The sequence below is a fragment of the Leopardus geoffroyi genome, chromosome A3 (assembly GCF_018350155.1).
Source record: "Leopardus geoffroyi isolate Oge1 chromosome A3, O.geoffroyi_Oge1_pat1.0, whole genome shotgun sequence".
Lineage (NCBI taxonomy): Eukaryota > Metazoa > Chordata > Mammalia > Carnivora > Felidae > Leopardus > Leopardus geoffroyi.
Genome location: NC_059336.1, coordinates 133,866,475 through 133,892,996, shown reverse-complemented (window position 1 = coordinate 133,892,996; position 26,522 = coordinate 133,866,475). Strand labels below are relative to the sequence as shown.

The following is a 26,522-nucleotide window of genomic DNA, read 5'->3' as shown; positions in this document are numbered from 1 at the left end:
GAGTTTGCTCGCTGGGAGGCATTAAAAAGCCCTTGTTTGACCAGTTAAGAAAATAAATGACCCATAGAAAGATTTATCTGTGATGGACTCACACTGTGTTTTCAAGGGTTGGATGTAACATGTATGACTAATAATACCTTTTATTGAGCAACTACTATGTGCCACGTATTTTACTGAGCTAATCTCCACTTCTTAGGGTAACCCTGCTGGGTTCCTGGTCGTACCTCCCTTCCCCACCTGCTTCTTTCCAATGAAGCTAGGGCTCTTAGAGAAACTTGGTCAAGGTAACAGAAGGTTGCAGACCTGGGATTGGAACTTTGGACTCCAAACCCTAGAAATCATTTTTTTTTTTTCAGTCGCTAACCTTTTTTTTTTTTTTCCATTAAGCAATAATCGCGCCTCGGATAAACCTCATTGGCTACGATACTGCCACTGCACAAAGATAACCTTTTTTTTTAATGTTTATTTATTTTTGAGAGAGAGAGACAAAGCGTGAGCAGGGGAGGGGCAGAGAGAGAGGGAGACACAGAATCGGAAGCAGGCTCCAGGCTCTGAGCTGTCAGCACAGAGCCCGACGCGGGGCTCGAACTCACGGACCGCGAGATCGTGACCTGGCTGAAGTCGGACGCTTAACCGACTGCGCCACCCAGTCTTTAACACTTTTTGTAACCCTAACTTGTGTTTAGTCTTAGTAACAGCTTTATTGAGATACAATTAACATACCCTACCATTCAACCATTGAAAGCGTGCAATTCAATAATCGTTAGTGTATGCACAGGGTTGTGCAACCCTTATCACAATAAATTACAGAACATTTTCATCACCAGAAAAGAAACCCTGTGCCCTTTAACTACTCCCTCCCCTATTCCCAGATCCCCTTCCCATCCGTAAGCAACCACTCATCTACTTTCTGCCTTTATAGATTTCTATAGTCTGAACATTTCGTGTAAGTGGCATTATGCAATATGTGTCCTTTTGGGTCTGGCTTCCTTCACTCAACCTATTCTCAAGGGTCATCCATGCTGTACCCTGTATCAGTACCTCGTCTCTTTTTACGGCTGAATACTACCCCCCTGTTGTCCGAACTGAATTGTGTCCCTCCCTGGTACATCAGAATGTGACCTTATCTGGAAATAGGAACACTGTCCATATGATCGATCATACTGGAGGTTATGCATATAGTCGTATTGGAGTAGGTGGGTCCTGACTCCAGCATGACCAATGCCCTAATACAAAGGGGGAATTTGGACACAGAGACGTGCTCACAAGATGAGCACCTGTGGACACAGAGATGAGAGCGATGTGTATGTATGCCCAGGAATGCCAAAGGTTGCCACCAAGCGCCAGCAGCTCAGAGAGATGCGTGGAACAGATTCCGCCTCACCATCCGAAGCAGGCTCCAGGCTCTGAGCTGTCGGCACAGAGCCTGATGCAGAGCTGGAACTCAAAAACTGTGGGATCGTGACCTGAGCTGAAGTCGGACGCTTAACCGACTGAGCCTCCCACGCACCCCTTCACCAACATTGTTATTGGCTGTCTTTTTTATTACAGCCATACTAGTGGGTTGGAAGTAGTATCATACTGTGGTTTGATTTGCATTTCCCTAATGATTAATTATATTGAATAGCTTTTCATGCGTTTTATGGCCATCTGTATATCTCCTTTGAAGAAATGTCTATGCAGATTCTCTGTCCATCGTTTCATTGGTTGGTCTTTTATTTCTGAGTTGTAAGAGTTCTTCTTTTTTTTTAATGTTTATTTATTTTTGAGAGAGACACAGACAGAGCTTGAGCGGGGGAGGGGCAGAGAGAGAGGGAGACAGAATCCGAAGCAGGCTCCGGGCTCCGAGCTGTCAGCACAGAGCCCGACGCAGGGCTCGAACTCACGGACCGTGAGATCATGACCTGAGCCGAAGTCGGACACTTAACCGACTGAGCCACCCAGACACCCCAGAAACGATTTTATGCAAGTTGTTACTATGTTTCTCTGCTAGAATCTAAGTTTGATAACAGCAGTGACCTTCTCTGGCTAGTCCACTGCTACACCTTAGTTTTGGGGACAGTGCTGGGCATAGAGAAGGTAGTTGGGAAATATTAGTTGAATTACTGAGCAATGCAATAGGGCAGCAACTAGACAGTGTATTATAGAGCGGTGCTCAGAACTGAAAGAAACCTTCGTAAATCTCAGGATTGGAAAGAACCTCAATCCTCTGGGTTTTACCAAGTCCCTCCAGCACAGTAGAGATTACATAATTTGGAATATTGGGCTTCTGACGGGATGGGAAAGCCAAGCAGTGTGTCCTTACCCATTAAAAACACTTCTCAAATTTTATTTAAAGGTTTATTTATTTTGAGAAAGAGAGAGAGAGAGAAAGCACGAGCAGGGGAGGGGCAAAGAAAGAGGGAGAGAGAGGATCTCAAGCAGGCTCCATGCTGTCAGCACAGAGCCTAACTCGGGGCTTGATCCCATGAACTGTGAGATCATGCCCTGAGCTGAAGTCAATAGTCAGATGCTGAACCAACGGAGCCACCCGGGCACCCCAAATGCTTCTCAAATTTTAAAATGCAAACACGTATCCGGGGATCTTGCTAACGTTCAGACTCTGCTTCAGCAGGTCTGGGATTCTGCACTGCCACGAGGCCCCCACGTGATGCAGACACTGCCGGGCTGGGGACCGCACTGCCAGCAGAAGGGTTGAGGGGACAGGAGCGCCTTAGTTCACATGTGATGATGCCGCATCACTGCCATCTCGACACTAGCACGGTTAAGCCTTCCCATAGCAAGGGAGGAAAAGTGCGCGTTTCCGTCTCTGAAGGGGTCGGGTCATCGAACGATCCCCTCTCCGCTCTCCAATGCCGGATTTCCCCCTACAAACATATCTTTACAGAATACTTGAGCCCACGGAGAAGGCCCCATCGCGGGAAAAGCCCACCCACCTTCCTCTCTCTCACGCCTCTGCGTTTTCTGTGTGTTGAATCGATACGTCTTCTCTCATTTTCAATGCTGAAAGCAAAGTGCTTACGTGCGATTCAATTCTGTTAACACCTACTGAGCACCTCCTGTGTGCCCGCCCTGTGGTTTGGAGTTAGAGGTACAAAGACATCCCCTCTGTCCCAAGAGTCTAGTCTAGTGACAGCAGTGAGACGAGGAAACCTGTGTGCTAGTCATGATTCAATGGGGACGTTTCTATGGTGGAAGCACCTAGAACTTTGGGGGAACTGAAGCATTTAAAAAAAAATTTTTTTTTAACATTTATTTATTTTTGAGAGACTGAGAGCAGAGGAGGAGATGGTTGATTTGGTCCAGAATGTCTTTTTTATTTTTAAGTAGGCTCCACATCCAACTTGCACTCAGGATCCTGAGATGGACCGACTAAGCCAGCCAGGTGCCCTTTGGCCTAGAATGTTTAAAAGGGACTTCGTGGAGGGAGCACCTGGGTGGCTCAGCCAGTTGAGCGTCTGTGTCTTGATTTCTGCTCAAGTCATGATCTCATGGTCGTGGGATCCAGCCCCACACTGGGTTCCATGCTGGGGTGGAGCCTGCTTGGGATTCACCCTCTCCTTCTCTCTCTGCCCCTCCCCTGCTCCCTCTCGAAATAAATAAACATTAAAAGAGAGAGAGAGAGAGACTTCAAGGAAAGGAGGTTTGGGTTTGATCCTGGAGGATGATGAGAAGTGTGGTAGATGAACAAGAGGAGGGATGTTCCAGGCTGAGGGTTTTGTGGTGAGAAAATACTTCATGGATTCAGTGAACGGGTTGGAGCAGGGGGGAAGCCTGTGCAAGGCCGTGGGTCCTGTGCTAGGACTTGCCCTCCAGGAAACAGAGATTAAAGGTAGACAACCATGTTCAAACTACTTACTGCAAAAAACCTCTGTGAGTTGGGAAAAATGAGGAGTTTAGTGCGGTGAAAATGGGGCCAGCAAACTTTTTCTGCAAAGGGTCAGATTGTACTGTAAACATTTTAGGTATGTGAGCCATTCAGGGTCTGTTGCAACTGAATGGGTGTGGTTGTGTGCCAATAAAACTTTATCAATGCTCACATTTGAGATGCATATCATTTTCCTTTTTTTAAAATTTTTTTTAACGTTTATTTATTTTTGAGACCGAGAGAGACACAGCATGAATGGGGGAGGGGCAGAGAGAGAGGGAGACACAGAATCTGAAGCAGGCTCCAGGCTCTGAGCCATCAGCCCAGAGCCCGACGTGGGGCTCGAACTCACAGACCGCAGGGCTGGAACTCACAGACCGCGAGATCATGACCTGAGTTAAAGTCGGACGCTTAACCGACTGAGCCACCCAGGTGCCCCATGGGATGCATATCATTTTCATGTGTCACAAAATATTATTTTTCTTTTGACTTATTTTTCTACTTTTGGGAAACGTCAAAACTGTTCTTAGCTCAGGGGCACCTGGGTGGCCAGGTTGTTAAGCGTCTGACTCTTGGTTTCATCTCAGGTCATGATTTCACACTTCGTGAGTTCAAGCCCCGAGTCGGGCTCTGTGCCAACGGTGAGGAGCCTTCTTGAGATTCTCTCTCTCTGTCTCTCTCAAAATAAATAAGTAAACATATGTGTATATATATATATATACACACACATATATATATATTTTATACCGTCCTTGAGCTAAGAATGTTATATATATGTATATATATGTATATGTATATGTATATGTATATGTATATGTATATATGTATATATATATATATAACATTCTTAGCTCAAGGACGGTATAAAATCAGTCTGCAGGCCGTATCTGGCCCCTGGGCCATAGTTGCAGACTCTGGGTGGGAACAAGGTCAAGAGAAGGTAACAGTGGAGGAAGCTGGAAAAAAGCCTGGGGGGAAAAAGGAGTTTAAACTTTATCCTGTGGCCAATAGGGAACCGTTGGAGTTGTTCAGGGCAGGGGTAAGCTGTTCAACTGAGGCACAAGTGGAAATGTGTGCCACCTGGGTGACCTACGAAGCTTGAGGATGGAGCGGAGTGGAGGGGGAAGCCAGTGATTTGATTCAAGAAAATAAATTACTGCGAGCACTCAGTAAAAGCTTTAGAAAATCTATTTACATACAGAGTGCTAATTAAACTTTCTTTGCTTTTTCATTAAAGCAGACCACACCCTCTGTTGGCGCGTAATTGTGTTGTTCTAAGCACTTGAAAACAACAAATGGCATTTTCTTAATTACTCTAAGATAATTTTTATTAACACAAGTTGCCCTTGCGTGTATAGTCCAATTTACTGAGGTTTTGTCCTATATGTGCTTTATCCCATAAGCATGACTCAGAGTGGGAAGGTCTAATTCTCTGCCTCCTGGCAGGGAAGATACAATTATACTCAGTAGTGGGCTGGTAAATGTTTAACCACCTGCTCTTGGAAGAAAATGTGTGTGTGCACATACATTTAATTTTCGCTGACATAAAGGAAATGTAGCACCCAACTGAAAAATAATAACAAATTATACAATATTATTTTATTATATTTGTTTAACATTTGTTTATTTTTGAGAGAGAGAGAGAGAGAGAGAGAGAGAGCGCGCAAGTGGGGGAGAGGCAGAGGGAGACACAGAATCCGAAGCAGGCTCCAGGCTCCGAGCTGCCAGCACAGAGCCCGACGCGGGGCTCGAACCCACGAACTGTGAGATCATGACCTGAGCCAAATTTGGACGCTCAGCCGACTGAACCACCCAGGCGCCCCACATAATATTCTTATTGTAAATTCCATGCAGCTAATTGATTCTCACGGAAAGCTTTCGTTACTTTTGGCCAAACCGCTTGCGTTCGTGGCCCAACGGTGTTTGCAATTCAACCGTGATTTGACACCATGAGACTGTGGATAAACGCTTGAGGGTTATCCAGCTCGGCAAAGGAGTTGTTCCTGCCGTTGATAAACGAGTGTGGTTCTGACATGAATGTTGGTTCGTAGTTTGTCCGTGTTAACAAATAACACAAAAGTGAAGCCATGAAGACGTATGTGGTAGCTTCACTCATCAGTCAGGAGCAACCTCTTCGCTGAATCATGTGACAGTCTGAAAATACTAGAAGAATATTACCTCAAATATTTTCACTACTCACAACGTAAAGGTTATAGACCCGACACACTTTTAATCTGCGTTACTAACATTTTCTCTGCCACTTTATGAAGTTTAGACGATCAACAAAACAATAAATAAAACCTTGATTTTCAGCATTGGTAAATACTCCCACCATGGACGATTCCAAGCCGTGAGAACGGGAATTGGGAAGAGATATACAGCAGCACACCATTAGAGGAGTGTTTCTACCGCAGAGGTACAACCCACAGTTTGCAGAACTTCTGAAAATCTACCAGCCCGTTCTCTCTGGAATCAGCTCTAGCTGCCTCCAGCATAGTATCGATTATACCTCATTTTTCTAGACTGTCTCTTGCAGTTTACCAACCGGAGGGTCACCTGGAGAAACTGCTTTGTTTAAAACCGAAAAAAAAAAAAAAAAAAAAAAAACAAAAACAAAAACCAAACAAAAAACACAAAAAACAAAACCAGACCTCAAGTATCTTCATGAGAAGTTAGCTATGAATAGATCAGCTTGTCATCTAAATTTTCCACCTTAACAAAATGACAACATTCTCAAAAATTGGCTTTGAATATCCTCTAAAACAGTGCTCATTCTCAAATGTCTAGGACCAATGATAAGATTCTCAGTAATAATATGGCCCCTGTGGCATTTTCTCTCTTGTGGCCAAACTAACATAAAACTTGGGTCATGGAATCGGGGGAAGGCCAGTGCAGGAAGGAGGAAGGAGCCTTCAAACTCAGCTAGCCCAGCTTCTTTCATTCTTCAGATAAACGGAATCCAGAGAGGTTAATTTACTTATCTAAGTCAGAGAAGCAAAGCTGATTTCAAAACCTAAGTTTTCAAGTGTAAAATAGTTTCTGTGTGCTAATTTTTCTCTCTCAAGCGCAAGATGAGATCATTGTGGTAAATGTACTCAGACTTCTCTTACTTTGGGATAAGTGGGTGCCTTGAGTAATACTGTTTCGGGGAGAACCATTGTTAGGCTGTAGAAAAGAAACCTCTGGGTATGTATACTTACATATTACATCACAAGGGTTGTTGTGGATATCCTCCCTCTTATTTCATTACACTGTTACCATAATTCTTTTTTTTTAATTTTTTAGTGTTTATTTTTTTTAGAGACAGAGAGAGTATGAGTGGGGGAGGGACAGAGAGAGAGGGAGACACAGAATCCAAAGCAGTCTCCAGGCTCTGAGCTGTCAGCACAGAGCTGAAGCAGGGCTCGAACTCACAAGCCTTGAGATCATGACCTGAGCAGAAGTTGGTCGCTTAACTGACTGAGCCACCCAGGCGCCCCCCTGCTTTTTTTTAAGTTTATTTGTTTTGAGAGAGAGTGAGACCGCAGGGGACGGACAGAGAGAGAGAGAGAGAGAGAGAGAGAGGGAGAATCCCAAGCAGGCTCCACTCTGTCAGCACAGAGCCCAATTCAGGGCTTGAACTCTTGAACTGTGAGATCATGACCTGAGCCAAAACCAAGAGTCAGACACTTAACCAACTGAGTCCCCCAGGCGCCCTACATAATTCTTCTAAGGCACAGATCTAGTCATTCCAAGAGTAATTGTTCACAAATTAATAGCAAGTGAACTGGGCAAGTCTTGCGTTAAACCAGCCAACCCTCAAGCACATTTCAGAGTCAAGAACACATTTTATACCTTGATCTGAGAGTGAAAAATCCCAGGTTCTTGAGAATGACTGGAGGCAGAAAATTCCTTTGGAAAACAGGCTGTTGGCCAGTCTCAATGGGCTGCTGAAAATGTCACTTTTGAGAGGACAATTTCTTTCCTCTTCTCTGGAAATGACAAGCCTCCAACACCATCTTTCTTACTTTTTTTCTTTTTCTTTTTTTTTTTTTCCTTTTCTTTTTAAGTAATACAAACCTACAATCTCTTATCTGAAACCCCGGGGGCCAGATGTGTGTGGAATTCGGAACTTTTCAGGTTTTAGAATGGTAATAAAGCACGTACACTGGCTATTCTGAGTCATCCCCAGTGGGGTCTGGGGCAATACTCCATAATCAAGCACATTTATATTTTGCAGTAAAACATAACTATTCAAATGAAGTGGGAGAAATAAGAATATAAACAGCTTCGTGTCAGTTCATTTCAGGTCAGTTTTACCATTAATAAGGCTGTTTATTTTTTATTTTTTAAAATTTTCTAATGTTTATTTTTTAGAGAGAGAGCGAGCGAGCACAAGAGGGGGAGGGCAGAGAGAGAAGGAGACACAGAATCGGAAACAGGCTCCAGGCTCCGAGCTGTCAGCATAGAGCCCAACGTGGGACTCGAAGCCACAAACCACGAGATCATGGCCTGAACCGAAGTCGGATGCCTAACTGACTGAGCCACTCAGGCACCCCACCATAAGGCTTTTTAAAACATTAGGTTTTCAGGGCTATGTAGATACAAAATTTCTTGGTGAGGGAATACAGACCTTTAATGATGTTATCGGAAAGTCTTCCCTTCGTACATTAAAAAAATGTACGTGTATGTGTGTAATGTTTTCTTGATCCACGTTCAACTTTAATTTCATTATTATTTGTTGGAAACTACTCATTCTCGTTATATTAATCTCAGAGGCACATTAGCTGTGTCGGGCTCAGATCTTGTTTTAATTCCCAGCCTGTGCACAGGGCAAGGTTTTCTGCGATTCTCCAGGATGTCTGTGAGAGTACACGGCTTTCGTGTTCTGTCACAGAGGTCATTTTATACACCAGCGGACTTGGTAATGACTTGCTTCCCACCAGCCCTCCCAACCACTTGTATGGTGCATTGCAGCTTTGCAATTTTATTTTTGTGGCTACTAAAGTCTCCTGTAAAGTTACCTGAAAAGTTACATTAAACTACAGGAAACAAGAACAGGCGTTGCATATAAAGAGAGCAGAGGAGAACACCAAGCTCAACTTTGTCCTTGTAAAAGCAGTCTTGATCGGTCTGGTTAATGCTGTACTAGATGCCAGGGAAAAACACAACTTCCTCCTCTGTAACCCTCACAGCCTGATGGATACCAGTCCTCTAAAAATCAAGACTTGAAAAACTATCCGGAATATTCTCCGGCGACAACAAAGAACGAAACAAAAGCTGTAGCTGGAAAACCAGCGAGGAGGAAACCAGTCTGCTCAGCGTAGGGGAGGATGTATTAACATAAATATGTACAGGACTTGGATTGTAGACTTAGTAGCATATAGAGGAAACCCACCAAAGACACCAAAAGAGTGAAAACAGCTAAAAGGAAGATAGGAGCAGAGATGCTACAGTTTTAAAAGTTGTAACTCATTGCCTAGTGCGGCAATAAAAGCTATCCACTAATACCACTATTTCAGAAAGTTAAATTTCACGTGCAATGCTACTAAAATACCAAAGGCCATACATAACGTCTGACCCACGCTGCCATCTCATATAGCAAATTCTTACATGGGAGCTTAAAAAAGGATTGTTTGACTGGTCCACTGTCCTGCAGCGTCAGGAGGCTGCTTTGTCTGACATATTGAATTTCCAATGTCTCTCACACTTCCTCCTTTTCAGATGCACAAAAGGTTTTTGTAAAGTTTCTCTTGCTTTTATTGCTGGCAGCTACAGAAACCATGCCACATGCCTGGCGTAGAGTTATAGGGTGTGATTTCATTTGACTAGTGTCTTCAGAGCTTCTGGATTTTTAAAAATAACCCTTAAAGTTTCCTTAAGAGCTGTTACATGAAAATCTGTACGAATTCAAACTGCGTGCTGAATCAGTCATGCATGAGAGTTGCCTGCCATTGTTGCGTGTCCCCTCTGAAACCACAGGAAGAGGGGCTCTTTCCCCAGGTTCGCATCCACTGCCTGGGTTCCCTCCACTTCCTGCAGGAATTTCACTTGAGGGCATGCAGTTATCTTCCCAGGGTGGGTCCTCGTCTGGTACTCTAAAACTATTTCCAACGAACGCAGAATGACCTAGGCTCGTACAAGCTTTCGGAAACACGACGGGGACATTTCCTAGGGGCCTGTGAGCTCGGCAGCGCCCAGACTTCGAAGTCAGCGGGACCCGAGTTTGAAGCCCCGGTCGTCCCCGGGGCCTTCACGGTGTGCTCTGCGGCTGCGTGTTCTATATAAAGCAAATAACCCTCGCTTTACGTGCCTCGTGAGCTCGAGAGGATTAGGTGACTTTACATAGAGCACGGGAGCATCACCATATGGTCATTTCTTGTCACCGTTACCGAACCCCAAACTGGCGGCGGGCGGGGGTGGGGGGTGGGGTGCGGGTGATGCCCGGCTGGGCGCGGGAGACACTCGTCGCGCCGAGTGCGGGCGGGGGGCGGAGCGCACCGTCCGGCAGGGGGCGAGCTCCTCACACTTTCTCTCTCGCCTGGACGGGCATTCCCCGCGGTTTAGGGGGGGACCCCAAGGAAGGTTCCTAGCGCCGGGTAGGGGAGGGTAGACTGTGGCTGGGCCCGGAAGGGTGAGACGAGGCCCCGCCTGCCCGCGAGGCCCGGGGTGGGGGTGGGGGCGCGCCCTCGAACCACCGCGCGCGGCGCGGGGCTCGAACGCCGAGACAATGCGGCGCGCGGCGGCGGGCGAGCGGCTCGGCGGGCCGGGGCGCGCGCCGCCTTCCTTCCTGCAGGCTCGGCTTCCCGGCGGCGGCGGCGGCGGCGGCGGCGGCGGCGGCGGCGAGCGCGCGGATTGGCGGCCCGGCCCTCCGCGCCGCCCCGCCCCGCGCTCGGCCGGCCGCCGCCCCCGGCCCGGACCCGCCCCTCTCCGCGGGAGTCGCTCGGGGCCCGCGGCTGGGTGGCCGGTAGTTCCCGCCGGCTCTGCGCGTCCGCCTCGGGGCTCGCTCGCGAGGGCAGGCGGCGGAGCCCTCGGCGCGGCTGGCGGACCGGCCGGGCCCGAGCTGCGCGGGGCTGCGCGCGCGGCCCCTGCTCCCGCCGCCCGGCCCCGCGGGCGGCCGACCCGCGCCCTGCGGCGGCTCCTGCGGCTCCTGCGGCGGCGGCCCGCGCCCCGGCGCTTCCCTTTGTCCGCCGGCCGGGCGAGCTGCGGGCGCGGCGGCGGCGTCCGAGCGGCCGGTCGGAGCCCGCGCGGCGGCTGAGGCGGCGGCACCCCCGCGGCCGGCCGCCCGCGCCCGCGCGCCGAGGCGATGCCGGACCAGATCTCCGTGTCGGAATTCGTGGCCGAGACCCATGAGGACTACAAGGCGCCCACGGCCTCGAGCTTCACCACGCGCACCGCGCAGTGCCGGAACACGGTGGCGGCCATCGAGGAGGTGAGCGGCGCCGGGCGGGCGTCGCCGGGCGGCGGGGGCGGGTGGCCCCGGCCTCAGGTGGCCTCGCGCCCTGCCCGCCGCCCGGCCCTCCCCCGCCCCTGCCCCCCGCGCCCGCAGCCCGGGAAAAGTTTCTTTTCCTCCAAATCGGACGCGGCCGGGCCACCCCTGCCCGACACAGAAGCCCTTTGTTCCGTGTAGGTGGCTCCGAGGAGATGGCTGATGGCTACCTTGGGCCTTTTTAAGACCCCCCTCCTCCCGCCGCCCTCGTTTCCCTCTCGGGGCCCCGGGCCGGGCGGTTTCCCGCAGCGCGGCCAACTTTGGCCGGGAAGGCGGGGTGGGCGGTGAGCTGGGACCCCCCGCGCCCGCCGCGGCCGGGGTGGTGGGCTCGCCAGCCTTCACCCGGCGCCCACCTCCCACTTGTTCTGGGAGAGCCCCTGCACGCAGCCTGCCCCGCGGCGCAGCCGTGTGCTCCGAGCCCCGCTGCAGCCCTGGCCCCCTTTGCCCGCCCCTCGGGTGGGTGGGAGGACCGTGGGAGGACCCCGGCGGTCCGGGGAAGGTGTGCACACCTTAGCGGAGAAGGCCTGACCGCATTCCACACCGCGCCCGGCAACCGAGTGCGGGGAGCTGAGTGCGGAGCCGGGGCTTCTGATCCGAAGACGTGTGATAGCCGTCCCCCAGTTGCGTGTGTCTCACCCTCTTGAACCGCCCCCCCCCCCCCGATTGCCCTCCTCCCCATCAGCCTGGAAAAGGCCCGATTTTAATCAAGTGCTTTCAAGGTGCAAAGTCATCATGCCTAGTGCTAACTGGTAAGCCCTCCACATCCTGCGGAGAGAACCCTCAGGAATGAACAAGCTTAGGTTGACAGTCAAAGCAGCATGCGTTGTAGGGCAGAGTTTGTGAGTCCAGGGCCCCCGCTGCTGTGTGGTTTAGGGTAGCTCCTCGCCTCTCTGCTCTCGTTTTCCTTACCTAGCGAACAGAGTAATAAATACATCCTTTCCCGGACCATTATGAGGGTCAGAGACGCGGTGTGTGACGTGCTTAGCACTCTGCTTGGCTCCTAATAGGTAACTGGTTTACAAGCCACACGTGTGCCAGTATAGAATAGATGATTAAATTTCTCTTGGCCAGAATGTCAAGTTACAGCCTTAAAATGGGGTATCGCAGGCATTTTAGAAGAAGATGATTGGGCTAGAGTGAGTGAGGGGAGGTCACGGCAGAGCTTTTTAAATTAAGCGATGCCATTAATTTTTTTTGTCCACTTTGAGCAGAGCATCTGCTGTTAGGAATTGCTTGGGGAAAAAAAAAACCCAGAATGTTTCTCTTAATGGGGATTTATATTTGTGTAGACATAAACAGTTAAAAGTAATAGATTTAGCATTATGAATGTTTTCAGTATAGCCAGGGCCCCCTCCTACCTCCCTCCTTTCTTCTCTCCTGTTTTTTTGTTGGAGGAAAGCTGCATGTAAACCTTTTGTAGAGAGTTCTGTAATCCCTCATCTACTTGTGTCAGCAAGGCTTAAAAATGTTGGCTTCAAATTAAAAAAAAAAAAAAAAAAGGCTTTAACTGAGGCAGATGGAGATGACCCAGAGAAGTTTTTTCAGAAGTACTGGTTGAAAAGCAAGGGGAACATTTTCATCCTGTTGTGAGAATACACCATTAATGATGTCTATGGAATGATTGCAGCCAAAACAGTAGCTGAGTGTTTCTTTAGGGAAGGAAGCCTTGTACACGATGCCTTAAAGAAGGCTTGATTATATATAAAGTTCTGTTTCTTTTCCCCACTGCTGTTTGTCAGCTAAATATTATTAACACTGGCAGGTGCTGGAGAGTTAGGCAAATAGGAATTGCTCTTAAAATTGGCATACCCTTCCTCTGATTAATTTTCGTTTGCAGTGTGTAATTTCCAAAGCCTTTTTTTTTTTTTTTTTTTTTTTGTATGCTGTGCAGGAGATTACCCGAGAGCTCAGTTACTGAGCAGATTAGAAAGAGACTGGATTTGGTCATTTTATTAAATTGCAAGCTTGCTCCCTGTTGCCATCCAAGCACACGGATTGGTTAAACTTTCAAAAATGAAAAAATTGAAATCATTACAAGTCTATCTTCACTTTTAAAAATTTAATTTTGAGAGAGAGAAAGAGGGAGGGAGGGGCAGAAAGAGAGGGAGACAGAGAGAATGCCAAGTAGGCTGTGCTGTCAGTGGAGAGCCCAATACAGGGCTTGAACTCGTGAGATCATGACCTGAGCCAAAATCAAGAGTCAGATGCTCAATGGACTGAGCCACCCAGGCGTCCCAGGTCTCTTTTCACTTTAGGCAAATCCACTGTTCATACTATGATATGAAATATGTGAGTTTGGATTTTTTTTTAACGTTTATTTATTTTGAGAGAGGAAGGAGTGAAGAGAGAGGACCCCAAGCAGGCTCCACATACCTTGATCTCACGAACGGAGAGACCATGACCCAAGCCAAAGTCAGATGCTTTAACCGACTGAGCCACCCAGGCGGCCCGTGAGTTTGGATTTGTGAGAAAACTAGATTTGAGAGGTGTTTACTCTCTGAGGAATCACTGTAGATTCCTTTAAATAATGCTCTCTCCTGGGGTGTGTAATGTTCATTCCCATTTCCAAAACTTGTTCCAAATAGTTGCATTAACAAGTGATGCCCACATATTTCAGTTTTCTTTTTTTTTTTTTTTAATTTTTTTTTCCCAACGTTTATTTATTTTTGGGACAGAGAGAGAGCATGAACGGGGGAGGGGCAGAGAGAGAGGGAGACACAGAATCGGAAACAGGCTCCAGGCTCTGAGCCGTCAGCCCAGAGCCTGACGCAGGGCTCGAACTCACGGACCGCGAGATCGTGACCTGGCTGAAGTCGGACGCTTAACCGACTGTGCCACCCAGGTGCCCCAATATTTCAGTTTTCAGCAAGCATTAACTTTTCATACTGAAGTGAGGCAGAGAATGGCTCTTGTGACATAAATTACTCATTTACCATAAGATAAATTTAAAATTTGCAAGCCCTGTTCCTGTGTTTAAATAAATGAGTCATGGGATTAGCAAACTAATTTTAAACTGATAAGCCTATTTTTTCCAATATAGGTTATGTCTGATAAAAAGTGTTTTACAACTGACATGTACTTTTTGGATACGTACATCTGTAGCTGGGCTGTTGGTAGCTGTTGGGTCCCTACCCTGCGCTATGAATATCACATCTGTTGTATTTATTCCTTATTGCTGCTTTATACATGAGGAAACTGAGGCTCACAGAAGGTAATTTGTTCAAGGTTATAGAGCCTAGTAAGTTGAAGAGCTGGCTCCACGCTGTTTTCAGAAGTGTTGCTGTTTTTTAAGATGATTTTTAAGTAATCTCTACACCCAGCGTGGGGCTCGAACTTATAACCTTGGGATCAGAAGTTGAGCTCAAGAGTCACATGCTCTACGACTGAGCCAGCCAGGCGCCCCCGTCTTCTGTCCCTTTTAGTGATGCTGAATTCTCTGAATTCCTCATTTGTTGGATAGTTATGGGTTCAAGTTCAGACTCCACCACTTGCCAGTTTTGTGAACTTGGCTGAGATGCGTTTTCTTATTTCCCTCAGCACTAAGTCCTGGATAACAATACCTCTCTACTTCAGAGGGTGGTGGGGAGGGTTCAGTGAGATAAGATACAGCACAGTATCTGACAGGCACCTGGTCTAGTAAATGCTAACTGCTTGACAACATAGTTAATCCGTAGAACCTGTTGAGGGCTCTGGCACCAACATGGGTTTACCTGGGGGTTGGGTAGGAAGAGTAGAGAAAACGGAGGAATGGTTGAATGAGTTAAGTGAATGAAAACTATATTTGTTAACCCATGCTTGTTTTTTGTTTTTTGTTTTTTTTGTTTTTTTTTGGTTTTTTTTTAACCAGTGTGTTGTCTCGCCTGGTGATCACTTTCTCTGGGTGAAGTAATTATTGTGCACATTTTTAGCAAAGTCTGCTGCTGCAACTGGATGGAATCTGTGTTTTTGGAAATAATGGAAAAAAATAAGTAGTTGTGACATAACTCTGAGAAGTGAGCTTCTCCCCGCCCCCCACCTTTTTGGGGGGTTATTTGTGTCTCCGTTTCTTGGAGTCTCTAGGCACTTTGAAATATTCTCAGAATAAGAAAAGGTTGTATACGTACTTGGAATATTCATGTTGATAGTTCAGTCCTCCTGTAAAACACCATCCATGCTGCCTTGCCTATTTGGCTTTTGTTAGATATGTAGTTTTAAAAATAAATTTGATGTTGACTCGTAAGTATTACAATTTAATCTGCTTCCTTCCGGGGCCATAATTCTCTACTCTGTTGTCCTTGGTTACCTTGGAAATCTCATTGCTGTCACAAGCACAGGGTTCTAACTGCAGGGGTAAAATGAGCCTGTGGGCTGCACAGATTCCCAGGGGCCTTGCTGTCCTTGGGGCCAGATGCCCCTCCCAGCAGTTCTAGTGGGAACCTGGCCCATGTGCTTTTTAGGCAAGAATGTGATTCTGAACCTCAGCCCTTTGTGAAGAGGGCTCTTCCAGATCCCAGACTAGTAGATTTTGCATCTGTTGTCGGAAGGACATAATCTTTTCTTGCCTGTGTGTTTGTGTTTTTGGAAATGAGGTTTTGTGGTCAAACAGGGCCACCTTATTTATGCTGTGTTCTGAAATCTGGACTTAAAACGTGTTTGGAAATTTTTGAGTCACTTAAGGAGGAACCGATCTTCTCTTGTTATGTAATCCTCCCTCCTCCTCCCAATTGTTTCCCCTGTTTCTTGTGATTAACAGTAAAAATACTAATGACTCTCCCAGTAGGGTCCAGGCTCTGACATTCATGCAGTATTTATTGAGTCCTGCTGTGTGCTAGGTGATGGGAATAGAATACCAAGTGAAGTAAGTTCCCTCTTTGAAAGAACCTACAACTTAGTGGGAGAGGCAGACATCCTATAACAAATCAGTGCAATAAACCAAGTCACTGTGAGAGCTGGGGCTTTAAGATTGTCCAGGATCATGGATGCCCAGGGATGGCATTGGTCAAGTGTGCCTGGGGTTGTGGTTAGGAGTGCGGTTGAGTCATGAGGTCAAGGTGGTCATCTGTGGGTTACCGCATGCTTTAGTCACTAAAGTGTCTCAGAATGGCCTTCTGTGGCTGCCTTCCTGCCCTAGGTAAGTACTGATCCACTCCTGAGCTGGTGCCATCTAGGCCTCTGATAGAGTTTTCACAGTGTCCCATCCACAGAGGCTGCGCAGGCCAAGAGTTTGCAGGGATCCTTAATTCTTTTCTTATGCTCCACATTTCTAGGAATTGGTGCCTTCATGAAGCATATGCATTCTAGATCTGTATTAATATGGTAGCCTAAGATTAAAAATTCAGTTTCTCCACTGTACTAGCCGAGATTCAGGTGCTCAGTAGTCACGTGTCTATTGAACAGTGTAGATTTAGAACATTTTCATCCTTGCAGAAAGTTTTGTTGGACAGTGATGTTTTAGACCCTTGCAGCTCAAAGCAAGGTCCACTGACCAGCATTAGCATCATCTGGGAGCTTGTCAGAAATGTAGAATCTCAGATTCCACCTTAGACCTAGTGAAATTGAGTCTACATTTTATTTTATATTTTTGTTTTTTAAATATTTATTTTTGGGGTGCCTGGGTGGCTCATTTGGTTAAACGTCCAACTTTGGCTCAGGTCATGGTCTCACGTTTCGTGAGTTTGAGCCCTGAATCAGGCTCCGTGATGACAGTGTGGAGCCTGCTTGGGATTCTCTCTCTCTCTCTCTCTCTCTCTCTCTCTCTCTCTCAGCCCCTCCCCCACTTGCTCTCTCTTTGTCTCTCTCAAAATGAATAAACTTAAAGAAAATTTTTAATGTTTATCTTTGAGAGAGAGAGAGAGCACAAGCAGGGGAGGGGCAGAGTGAGAGGGGGACAGAGAATCAGAACCCAAGAACCGCGAGATCATGACCTGAGCCAAGGTCAGATGCTTAACTGACTGAGCCACCCAGGTGCCCCCGAGTCTATATTTTAATAACATCCCCAGGTGCATTGTCTGCATATTAAAGTTTGAGAAGCACTGATGTAAGAGTATGAATCCTTGCTGCAGTTAGAATCACTTAGGGGGGGATTTTGTGGCCTAGAGGTGCCTGGCCTATCCCCTGAAACTCTGACTTACTGGTTTGGGTGAGGCCTGCAGCTCATTGGCATTTGAAAGCTTCTCCACAAATGGAGTCGGTAATTATTGCAGTAAACAGATAGTTATGTAATGTAATGTCAAGTAATGATAAGTGATAAGAAAAGTTCTGTAGAATTTGGGAGTAGCAAGTGACTTTGGAGATTGGGAGGCAAATCGAGAAAGGCCTCTGAAGACATGACATTAGAGCAGTGCCCGGAATGCAGTGAGGAATCCAGCCCGGGACGAGCCGAATGGAAGCACGGCACGTGAAAAGGCCAGAAGATGTGACCGGACGAGGGCATTTAAGGACAGGAAGAGGGAGGTGGGTGAGGAGAGAAGGGTGAGGGCGGGCAGGGACGGGTCACACAGGCCTTGATGGTCTTGGGAGGGGATCGAACCTTGTTCTGATGTGATGGGAAGCTATCAGAGGGTTTGAGCAGGGAATAACATGGTCCCGTTTACATTTTACAAGTGTCACGGCGATTGTTCTACAGAGAATAGACCAGCAAGGCAGGAGACAAAAGCGGGAGACTGGTGTGCCGAGGAGTCTGGTGCAGGCATCCAGGCAAGAGGGTCTTGGCCTGGGTGGTGGCGGTGGGGGAGAGGAGAGGTCTGGTGGAGAGATCTGTGGTGCATGGAGTGTTGGTATGCCGGGGAAGTGAGCAGGACAGAGTTCCTGCCCTGCAAGACCGAAGTCAAGCCCAGTTCACCCAGGCCGCCTGGAGAATAGAGCTCCCTGTGTCTCTAGAGTGAAGCGTCTGCTGCTGCTGCTTAGTGTCAGCATCGAAGCCAGCTGTATGCCACTCAGCTTCACTGGTTGGAGAACTTCTGTTAAAATCAATCCGGAGGGCGCCTGGGTGGCTCAGTTGGTTGGGCGGCCGACTTCGGCTCAGGTCATGGTCTCACGGTCGTGGGTTCGAGCCCTGCGTCAGGCTCTGTGCTGAACGCTTGGAGCCTGGAGCCTGCTTTGGATTCTGTGTCTCCCTCTCTCTGGTCCTCCCCCATTTGCGCTCTGTCTCTCTCTGTCTTTCAAAAATGAATAAATGTTAAAAAAAAAAAAATCCTGAATATTTGTTTTGTTTCATGGCAGACAGGGATGGGGTAGACTCAAAGCCTAGCTGTGTAGACCTGGGCTGGAGGGGTATGTTCACTTCCCTCCGCTGCAGAGGACAGCAGGGGACACTTCATTGTGTCAGATGCCCGAGATCCTGTCTCTGATCCAGCTCCCCAAACACCCCTCTTTCCCTGCTACAGAGAGCAGGGGAGTTCACCTGGTCACTGTCCAGCAGTAAAAACATGCCTCCCTGGCTTCAACTTTTGTGTGTTGTGTGCTCTTAAAGCAGTTGCCAAGGGCCCTTCCAGGTGCTTTTGTACCATCATCATTTCATCATGTGAGTCACGTTGTGGAATAAACGGGTCTGGAATACTTGGGCTGTAGTTTTATTTGTATTAGGTTTTGCTGAGTTTATTGATTCATAAATATATGCTGGGCACCTACCAATATGCTGTCACTGCCAAGTCAGGGCTCCTTTCCCATAAGCCACTTTAGAAGTCCTGATGCGTATAGGCAATATCGTGAGACATTTCAAACTCTAAAGTTGTATTAATAGAGCTCTTATTAGAGTCACAGGTGTGGCTGATATTAGTGCGGCGTGTTGCTTATATTCATTACTGAGGAAAAATGCTACATTTCACTTGGGATAATGAAATACAGATGCACTTCTTTTTTCCAATCCAAATTTATGGACCCCTTGAATTCAGACAAAGACTCCTAGGCTTGACGATAAGATCCTTTCAGTTAATTGTTTTTGGAGTGCGTGATTGACTCTGTAACAATACTCTTTAAACAAGCTTCACGGTTATTACCCTGTCATTGTCATGAGTTGGTTGTTGGAGTCTCGCTGAGGAATGTCGTCTCCTAAGCCGGTGTTAAAATTATCAAGTAGTGAAGGTGTTTAGGGGAAGCGGTTGTGGTTTGGCAGCCACAGTGTGGTCCGCGCTGTTTCAGAGTCCGGGCTCAGCAATTTCTCCTATGGTCGCATGGATTGCACTTTCGCATGCCTTGGAGTTGAGCAAAACTGTGGATGCATCTCTGAGTCCTGTTCTTAGGAACCTGAGCTGGGCTGCCTCTCCACAAGCCAGTTCCCCAGCTTTTACTTCCCCTGTGTTGCTAGCATGTTCTACCCTATCCTTTCACTCTGTAGGGCAAGCTTGTTTGTGAAGCCAGAGTACGTGTTCAGGTATCTTCCTGTCCAGAGTTTTAAGGGAAACTTTGCAGGCCTTGGGTTGTTTTTGGTGCATGAGTGTGTTTGGGACATCCACAGCATGGCCGAAGCGTGACTGTCAGTCACCGTTGTTGTTTTTTCTCCCCCCTTGTCTTTCTAGCATTTATTGGATGCTTACTGTGTGCCAGACATGCTTTAAGTTCTTTGCAAATACTATTACCTTGTTTTAATTGTTACAAAAACGCTGCACGGTTCCGAGAACCTAAGCCGCTTTACCAAGATCACAGAGCTGGGAAGTACTGGAGGCAGGATTCCAACTCTAGCATTTTGACACGAGGGTCTGCTCCTTTAGCAGCCGGCTGCCTCTGTGTCACTTGGGCCAGAAAAGCCTCCCTGTGTTGATGCCTCTGTGACGACCGGGACCCCTCCCACTGTCAGCGTTAGTGACTGGCATCTATTGCGTTTCTTGAGTGCATGCTTTGGGGAAATCCTTGCTGTTCTGCTCCCTCACTGTCCTTGTTGCTGTAGAAATGATTTCTCTTTACTCGCTTCACGGCTCTGCCGACATGCCCAGCCCTGCAGGGATGAGTGGCCCAGGGCAGTGCTCACAGCCTGGCAGGAGGCCTGCCCTACTAACGGTATTAGTAATGATGTCATCTTTCCACTCGATCTTGAAGATGGCTTTGTCAATATGATTTTATACATAGATGCTGTCAATAAAATCGAGTGGCTGATGGAGACAAACTCCCTCTGATGATGAATTCCTCTGTATTTTAGGATTCTAGCAAGGTGATCAGGATTTGGGGCCCTCTTTCTCTAGTTTCCCAGAAGAAATCACATTTTTATTATGGCTTTTTTTTTTTTTTTAATGCCAACTGCAACCATGGCTGACATTGCTTTCGGCCTTAATTTTGTTTTAAGGACTGTGCTGTGTATTAAATTGATTATTGAATCCTTTCAAAGATCCTGTGAGGTAGGTCCTATTACCTCTGTCTTAACGGTTGAGGAAGGCCAGACGCAGACAAGTTACATGCTTGCGGTTCCCCAATCCCACACTAGCAGTTGATGGAACCAGTACTCCCAGCCACACTGTTAGCCCTGGTGTCCTTTGGGCTCTTCCTCCTCTTGGTCCTCGGATGCACCACCTGATGTCTCCTGCTGGCATCTCTGTTCCTCTTAATGCAGGTCGGTAATTATAGACCTTCTGTAGGCCAGTCCGCATTGTCGCTGACCTCGGGAATGTGTGATTGCCCGGACAGGGTCATCAGAGACTAACCCCTGGGGAGGTGCTTAGCATCAGGGGTGTTTATTAAGTGACCCTTAACTACCTCGAAGTGAGTTAAAAGGAGAGATCTGGCTTCCTCAGAGCCAAGGGACTGATAATACTGTCACAGCTGTGTGTCAAGGACTCCACAGCCATGCAGGCAGGGATCAGATGCATACAGATTTCTCTCTTTGTCAGCAAATCTGTGTTTTGAGAGGCCACTGAAGGGTGAATCACAGATATGGTGTGTGCAGGCAGACTCAGGCTGAGGAGTCAGCTCCCTGTTGCCAGCTAGGGGACTTTGGGGGAGATTCTGCAGGGAAGGGGGAACGTCAAGTCCTTGTGCCGTGTTTGTTCCTCCGACGGCCCTGACCTGTCGCTAGCCAGCTGGTGGACCTTGTGCTGGGGATTTCTGGCCCAGCCTCTGTGGCCTCTTTGGGAAATGGAGAGCTGGATGAGCTGGAGTGCAGGCAGGGGCTTCTCCAGCCCTTAACCATTCTGCGTCTACGGATGTCTGCAGCTCGACTCGCCTGCCTCTTGCCACTCTCCTTTTTCTGATCCTCTCCTCTACTCTCTCTGCCTCTGAGCTGTTCGTACTCGTGCTTTTCAAGAGGTTAGAGGTGAAAATAAGCTTCACCTCTTCCATTCCCCCCTTGAGCGATTCCCTTGCCCAGAAGATCACTGGAGTCAGCAGGATGCTTGTACTTGACCTGGAGTGTCACTGGGTGCAGTTCTAGTTCAAGTTCGGGACAAGCGGGGCAGGGTTTTTTGGCCCCCTGCTCGCCTGGGGGCAGCTTGAGCGGTCTCTGCTGCGATGTCTTGGTCTCTGGGTTCTGTCTCTGTTGTGCTTTGCTTCGCTGGTGAAGAGCAGGTTGTGTTAATGATAGGATCGCAGGGTTTTGTGATCATTGAATACTTTGGACTGTTGAACTTGTAGTAAATCCTGCTCATAGCTCATAGCTTTCCCCTAGGTTTTGGGAGAGCCAGTATTCGCCTCATCGGAAGCTGTGCTTTATGATGAAGCCCTGTGGATTTGGTTGTGTTAATATGGTGGTGTGGAGAGAGCCTGCCATGAGGAGAGGGGATTCCAGTTCTACTTTGGTCTCCGCCTTGCATATGGCCTCGGGCAAGTCACTGCCCAGAATGTCTGGTCTCTAAAATGAGCGGTTTGGTGGGGCGCCTGAGTGGCTCAGTCAGGTAAGTGTCCGACTCTTGATTTTGGCTCAGGTCATGATCTCACGGTTCATGGAATCAAGCCCGGTGTCGGGCTCTGAGCTGGCAGCATGGAGCCTGCTTAGGAGTCTCTCTCTGTCCCTCCCTTGCTTGCGTGCTCTTTCTCTCTCAAACTAAAGAAACCGGTTCACCTTCTTAAGAAAATAAATAAAATGAGGGGTTTGGATTAGTCAATCTTTGACTACCCTCTCCAGCTTGAAAATCCTATCGATCTTTGTATCACATATTTTGAGTTTGAAAAGACTCCAGAATAAATGATGGGAATAAAAATCAGCAAGAAATGGCTAGCTTGTAGTCCTGAAAAGAAAGTGTAGGTTCTGAATTATATTTTCAAGCTGAGTTTTTTTTAAAAAAAGACCTTTCTGTGGCTTCCCAGGGCGCTTATTTTTTGTTGCTTTTTATTTTAAAATTGAGATACAATTCACCTACCATAAAGTTCACCCTTTTACACTAATTCATTGATTGTTTTTTAGTTTATTCGCACAGTCGTGTGTGGCCATCCCTACTGTCCAGTTCCAGAACGTTTCATCACACCGAAAAGAAACCATACCCGTTAGCAGTCACTGTCACCCCTTCTGTTAGCCCCTGACAACCACTAATTTCTTTTCTGTCTCTGGATTTGCCTGTTCTTGACATTTCATATAATGGAACTCATCCAGTACGTGGCGTTTTGTGTCTGGTTTCTTTCACGTGGCATAATGTCTTTGAGGTTCATCTTACCTGTACTGTGAGCTTATACTTCATTCCTTTTTCTGGCTGAGTATTATTCCATCGTGCAGATTTTTGACATCTTTATCCACTCATCACTTGATGAACATTTGGGTTGTGTCCACTTTTTGGCTATTATAAATAATGCTGCTGTGAATATTCTTACACAAGTTCTTGAGTCGACATATGTTTTCTCTTGGGTATATACATGGGTGTGGAATTTCTGGGTCATACGGCAACCAACCCTATGTTGAACTTAAAAAACTTTTTTTTAATGTCCATTCATTTTTGAGAGATGGAGAGAGGAGAGAGAGACAGCATGAGTGGGGGAGGGGCAGGGAGAGAGGGAGCCACAGAATCTGAATCAGGCCCCAGGCTCTGAGTTGTCAGCACAGAGCCCGACATGGGGCTCGAAACCACAGAGTGGGAGATCATGACCTGAGCTAAAGTTGGATGCTTAACCGACTGAGCCACCCAGGCACCCCTGTTGAACTTTTTGAGGAACTGTTAGACTGTTCAAAGGGGCTGCACTACTTAATTCCCACCAGCAGTGTATAGGATTCCAGTTTCTCCCTGTCAGCACTTGTTATTGTCTGTTTTTTTTTTTTTTTTTTTTTTAATAACCATCCTAGTGGCTGTCACCTAATATCACACGGACTTGATTTGCACTTTCCTGATGGATAATTTATGGCGCCGAGCATGGTCTCCTGTGCCTATGGCCATTTGTGTATTTTCTTTAGAGAAAATACCTCTTCAGACCCTTTGCCCTTTTTTAAAATGGGTTTTTTGTCATTATTGTTGAACTGTAAGAGTACTTGATATATTCTAGAACCTAGACTCTTAGCAAATATATGATTTGCAAGTATTATCTCACATATTGTGGATTGTCAGCACAGAAGGTTTTAATTTTGATGAAGTCCAGAATATCTGTTTTTCCTTTGGTTGCTTGTGCATATCTAAGAAGTTGTTGCCTAAATTAAGGTCACAAAGATTTATACCTATATTTTCTTCGGAGAATTCTAGTTTTAGGACTCACATTGAAGTCCTTGATTCATTTTGAGTTAGTTTTTGTATATGATGTGAGGTAGCAGTCCAACTTCATTCTTTGGCATGTGAATATCCAGTTTTCCCAGCACTATTAAAAAGAACTTTTTTTAATGTTTATTTATTTTTGAGAGAGAGAGACAGAGCGTGAGTCGGGGAGGGACAGAGAGACAGAGAATCCAAAGCAGGCTCCAGGTTCTAAGCTGTGAGCACAGAGCCGGACGCAGGGCTCGAACCCACAGGCCCTGAGATCATGACCTGAGCCGAAGTCGGATGCTTAACCAACTGAGCCACCCAGGTGCCCCGCATCACCATTTGTTGAAAAGAGTTCTTTCTCCATTGAATTCTTTTGGCACCCTTTTTAAAAATCACTTGTTCCATGGGGCGCCTGGGTGGTGCAGTCGGTTAAGCGTCCGACTTCAGCCAGGTCACGATCTCGCGGTCCGGGAGTTCGAGCCCCGCGTCAGGCTCTGGGCTGAGGGCTCAGAGCCTGGAGCCTGTTTCCGATTCTGTGTCTCCCTCTCTCTCTGCCCCTCCCCCGTTCATGCTCTGTCTCTCTCTGTCCCAAAAATAAATAAAAACGTGGAAAAAAAAAAATTAAAAAAAAAAAAATCACTTGTTCCTTGATGTATGCGTTTATTTGTGGACCCTCAGTTCTGTTCCATTGATCTTTCTGTCTGTCCTTATGTTAGTACCACACAGTCTTGATTACTGTAGGCTGATAGTAATTTTTGAAATCAGCAAGTTTGAGTCCTCCAACTTTGTTTTTCTTTTCCAAAATTGTTTTGGCTATTCATGTCCCTTGCACTGTCATGTGAATTTTAAGATCAACTTGTCAATTTGTGCCAAAAAGCCAGCTGGGATTTTGTTGGGTGTTGCTTTCAATCTGCAGATCAATTTTGGAAGTATAGACCTCTTAACGATCTAACTTAGCATCTTCTAATCTGTTACCTTGGGATGTTTTTCATTTATTTAAGCCTTTAACTTCTAATGATGTTTTGTAGTTTTCAGTGTATAGGTCTTGCTCTTCCTTTGTTAGATTTATTCCTGAATGTTGTATTCCTTTTTATGCTATTATTACAAATGGAACTGTTTTCTTTTTTTAATGTTTGTTTACTTTTGAGAGAGAGTGCGAGCTGGGGAAGGGCAGAGAGAGAGAGAGAGAGAGGGAGAGAGACAGAAGGTCCAAAGTGGGCTCTGTGCCTGTGCTGACAGCAGAGAGCCCAATGTGGGGCTTGAACTCATGAGCCATGAGATCATGACCTGAGCCAAAGTCAGACACTCAACCGGCTGAGCTACCCAGGTGCCCCGATAAATGGAATTGGTTTCTTAATTTCATTTCTGGATTATTAATTACGAGTGTATAGAATTAGAATTAATTTTTGTATCTTGATATATCCTGCAATCTTGACGAACTTGTTTATTAGCTCTAATAGTTGCATGTGTCTACCTGCACGTCTTAGGATTTTCTACATACAAGATAATGTCATTTGCAAATGGAGATAGTTTTATTTCTTCCTTAACGATCTGGATGTCTTTCATTTCTTTGTATTGCCTAGTTGTGGAATCAGTTCTTAATCATCTTTAAATGCCCACTCAGTTGCACAGAATAGGGGCTCAATTACTTTATGGGATGACTGACTTTCGTTTAAGAAATCCATTCGTGTGTACAGCCCAAATTTCTTACATTTAATTTGTTTTGTTCCTTCTCATCTGGGCTCTGAATATACTAAGGAAATTGGAAGAGTCGCCTGCTTGTTCTCTGGTTGCAGAGTAAGTTAGTAGAAATGTCACTTGCATTGGTAAGTGGGTTTCAGATGTTTGCCTCATTCAGCCTGGATGTTCAGTCGTCACCTGGAGGTTTACAGCCCGGGAGCCAGGCCTTGTCTGTCTCTACAACAGCAAATGCTGAACAGCCCATTGGTTTTGCTGGCTAATGTGGCTTTCTGGTTGCTCCTTTCTGCACACGTTCACCGTGGCGACTACTCACTTCTTGACAAAAGGTCATTGTTGAGACTCCCCTGTTTTCTTCTCACCTCGTAAACCTCTTTTGTGGCAAATAGGAATGAGATGTGTTTACTGCTGGGGCTGCTGGGCTGTCAGAACCTGTAGCTTTTGTCTGTCTTGGTTGTGGCTTGCCAGGTCGCAGGCTTTTGATTTGCAAGAGGTGCCGCTGGGTCGTTTGCCAGCAGGAAGGGCCCACAGTAAAAACCGTGAGGGAGGCAAAATGGCTCTTCACCTTCTTCCTTCTCTTTCCTCCTCCACACTCCTGCCTGTGTCTTTTCCTGGGGGGCCAAGTTACTTATGCCGCGATCGAGGTGGTGTCCAAAGCGTAAAATTCTCATCGTCCCCCTCTTTCTCCCCTGCTTTCCCCCTTCACTCCTTCCTTGTATTTCCAGACCCTCTCAGCCCTGTGTTTTCTTTTTAAAAGAGGATATTGCAGCCAGAGGGGACTCAGGAGGGAAGCTTTAATTTGGGATTTCCGGCGGAGGCCTGCCTCCCTCCATCTCCCAAGGCACTCTGGTAAGCTGCTGCCTGGTGATGACATTTAAAGTTGGCCTTCTTTCCTGCCATACTGCCTTCCCTCCATTTTCCAGAACTC

General features: G+C 47.0%; 1 protein-coding gene, 1 long non-coding RNA gene and 1 pseudogene across 10 annotated transcripts in view; 1 reads left to right on the top strand and 2 right to left on the bottom strand.

The window, feature by feature from the left end:
- Nucleotides 1-274: 274 nt before the first annotated feature.
- LOC123581817 lies at nucleotides 275-444 on the bottom strand (annotated as a pseudogene).
- A 10,605-nt stretch (nucleotides 445-11,049) lies between these two features.
- Nucleotides 11,050-26,522, top strand: part of ASAP2 (ArfGAP with SH3 domain, ankyrin repeat and PH domain 2) — a 174,023-nt gene continuing 158,550 nt past the window's right edge. For all 9 annotated transcript variants that reach the window (XM_045447775.1, XM_045447774.1, XM_045447773.1 and 6 more), the window contains exon 1: nucleotides 11,050-11,279. In XM_045447775.1, the coding sequence (XP_045303731.1) occupies nucleotides 11,154-11,279 (126 nt within the window). In that variant the 5' untranslated portion in view covers nucleotides 11,050-11,153. The remainder of the gene's footprint in view (nucleotides 11,280-26,522) is intronic.
- LOC123581630 lies at nucleotides 13,755-16,956 on the bottom strand. Its single transcript, XR_006703875.1, has 2 exons — nucleotides 15,440-16,956; nucleotides 13,755-15,273 (listed from the first exon to the last, which is right to left on the bottom strand). It is a non-coding gene; the product is annotated as an uncharacterized LOC123581630 (long non-coding RNA).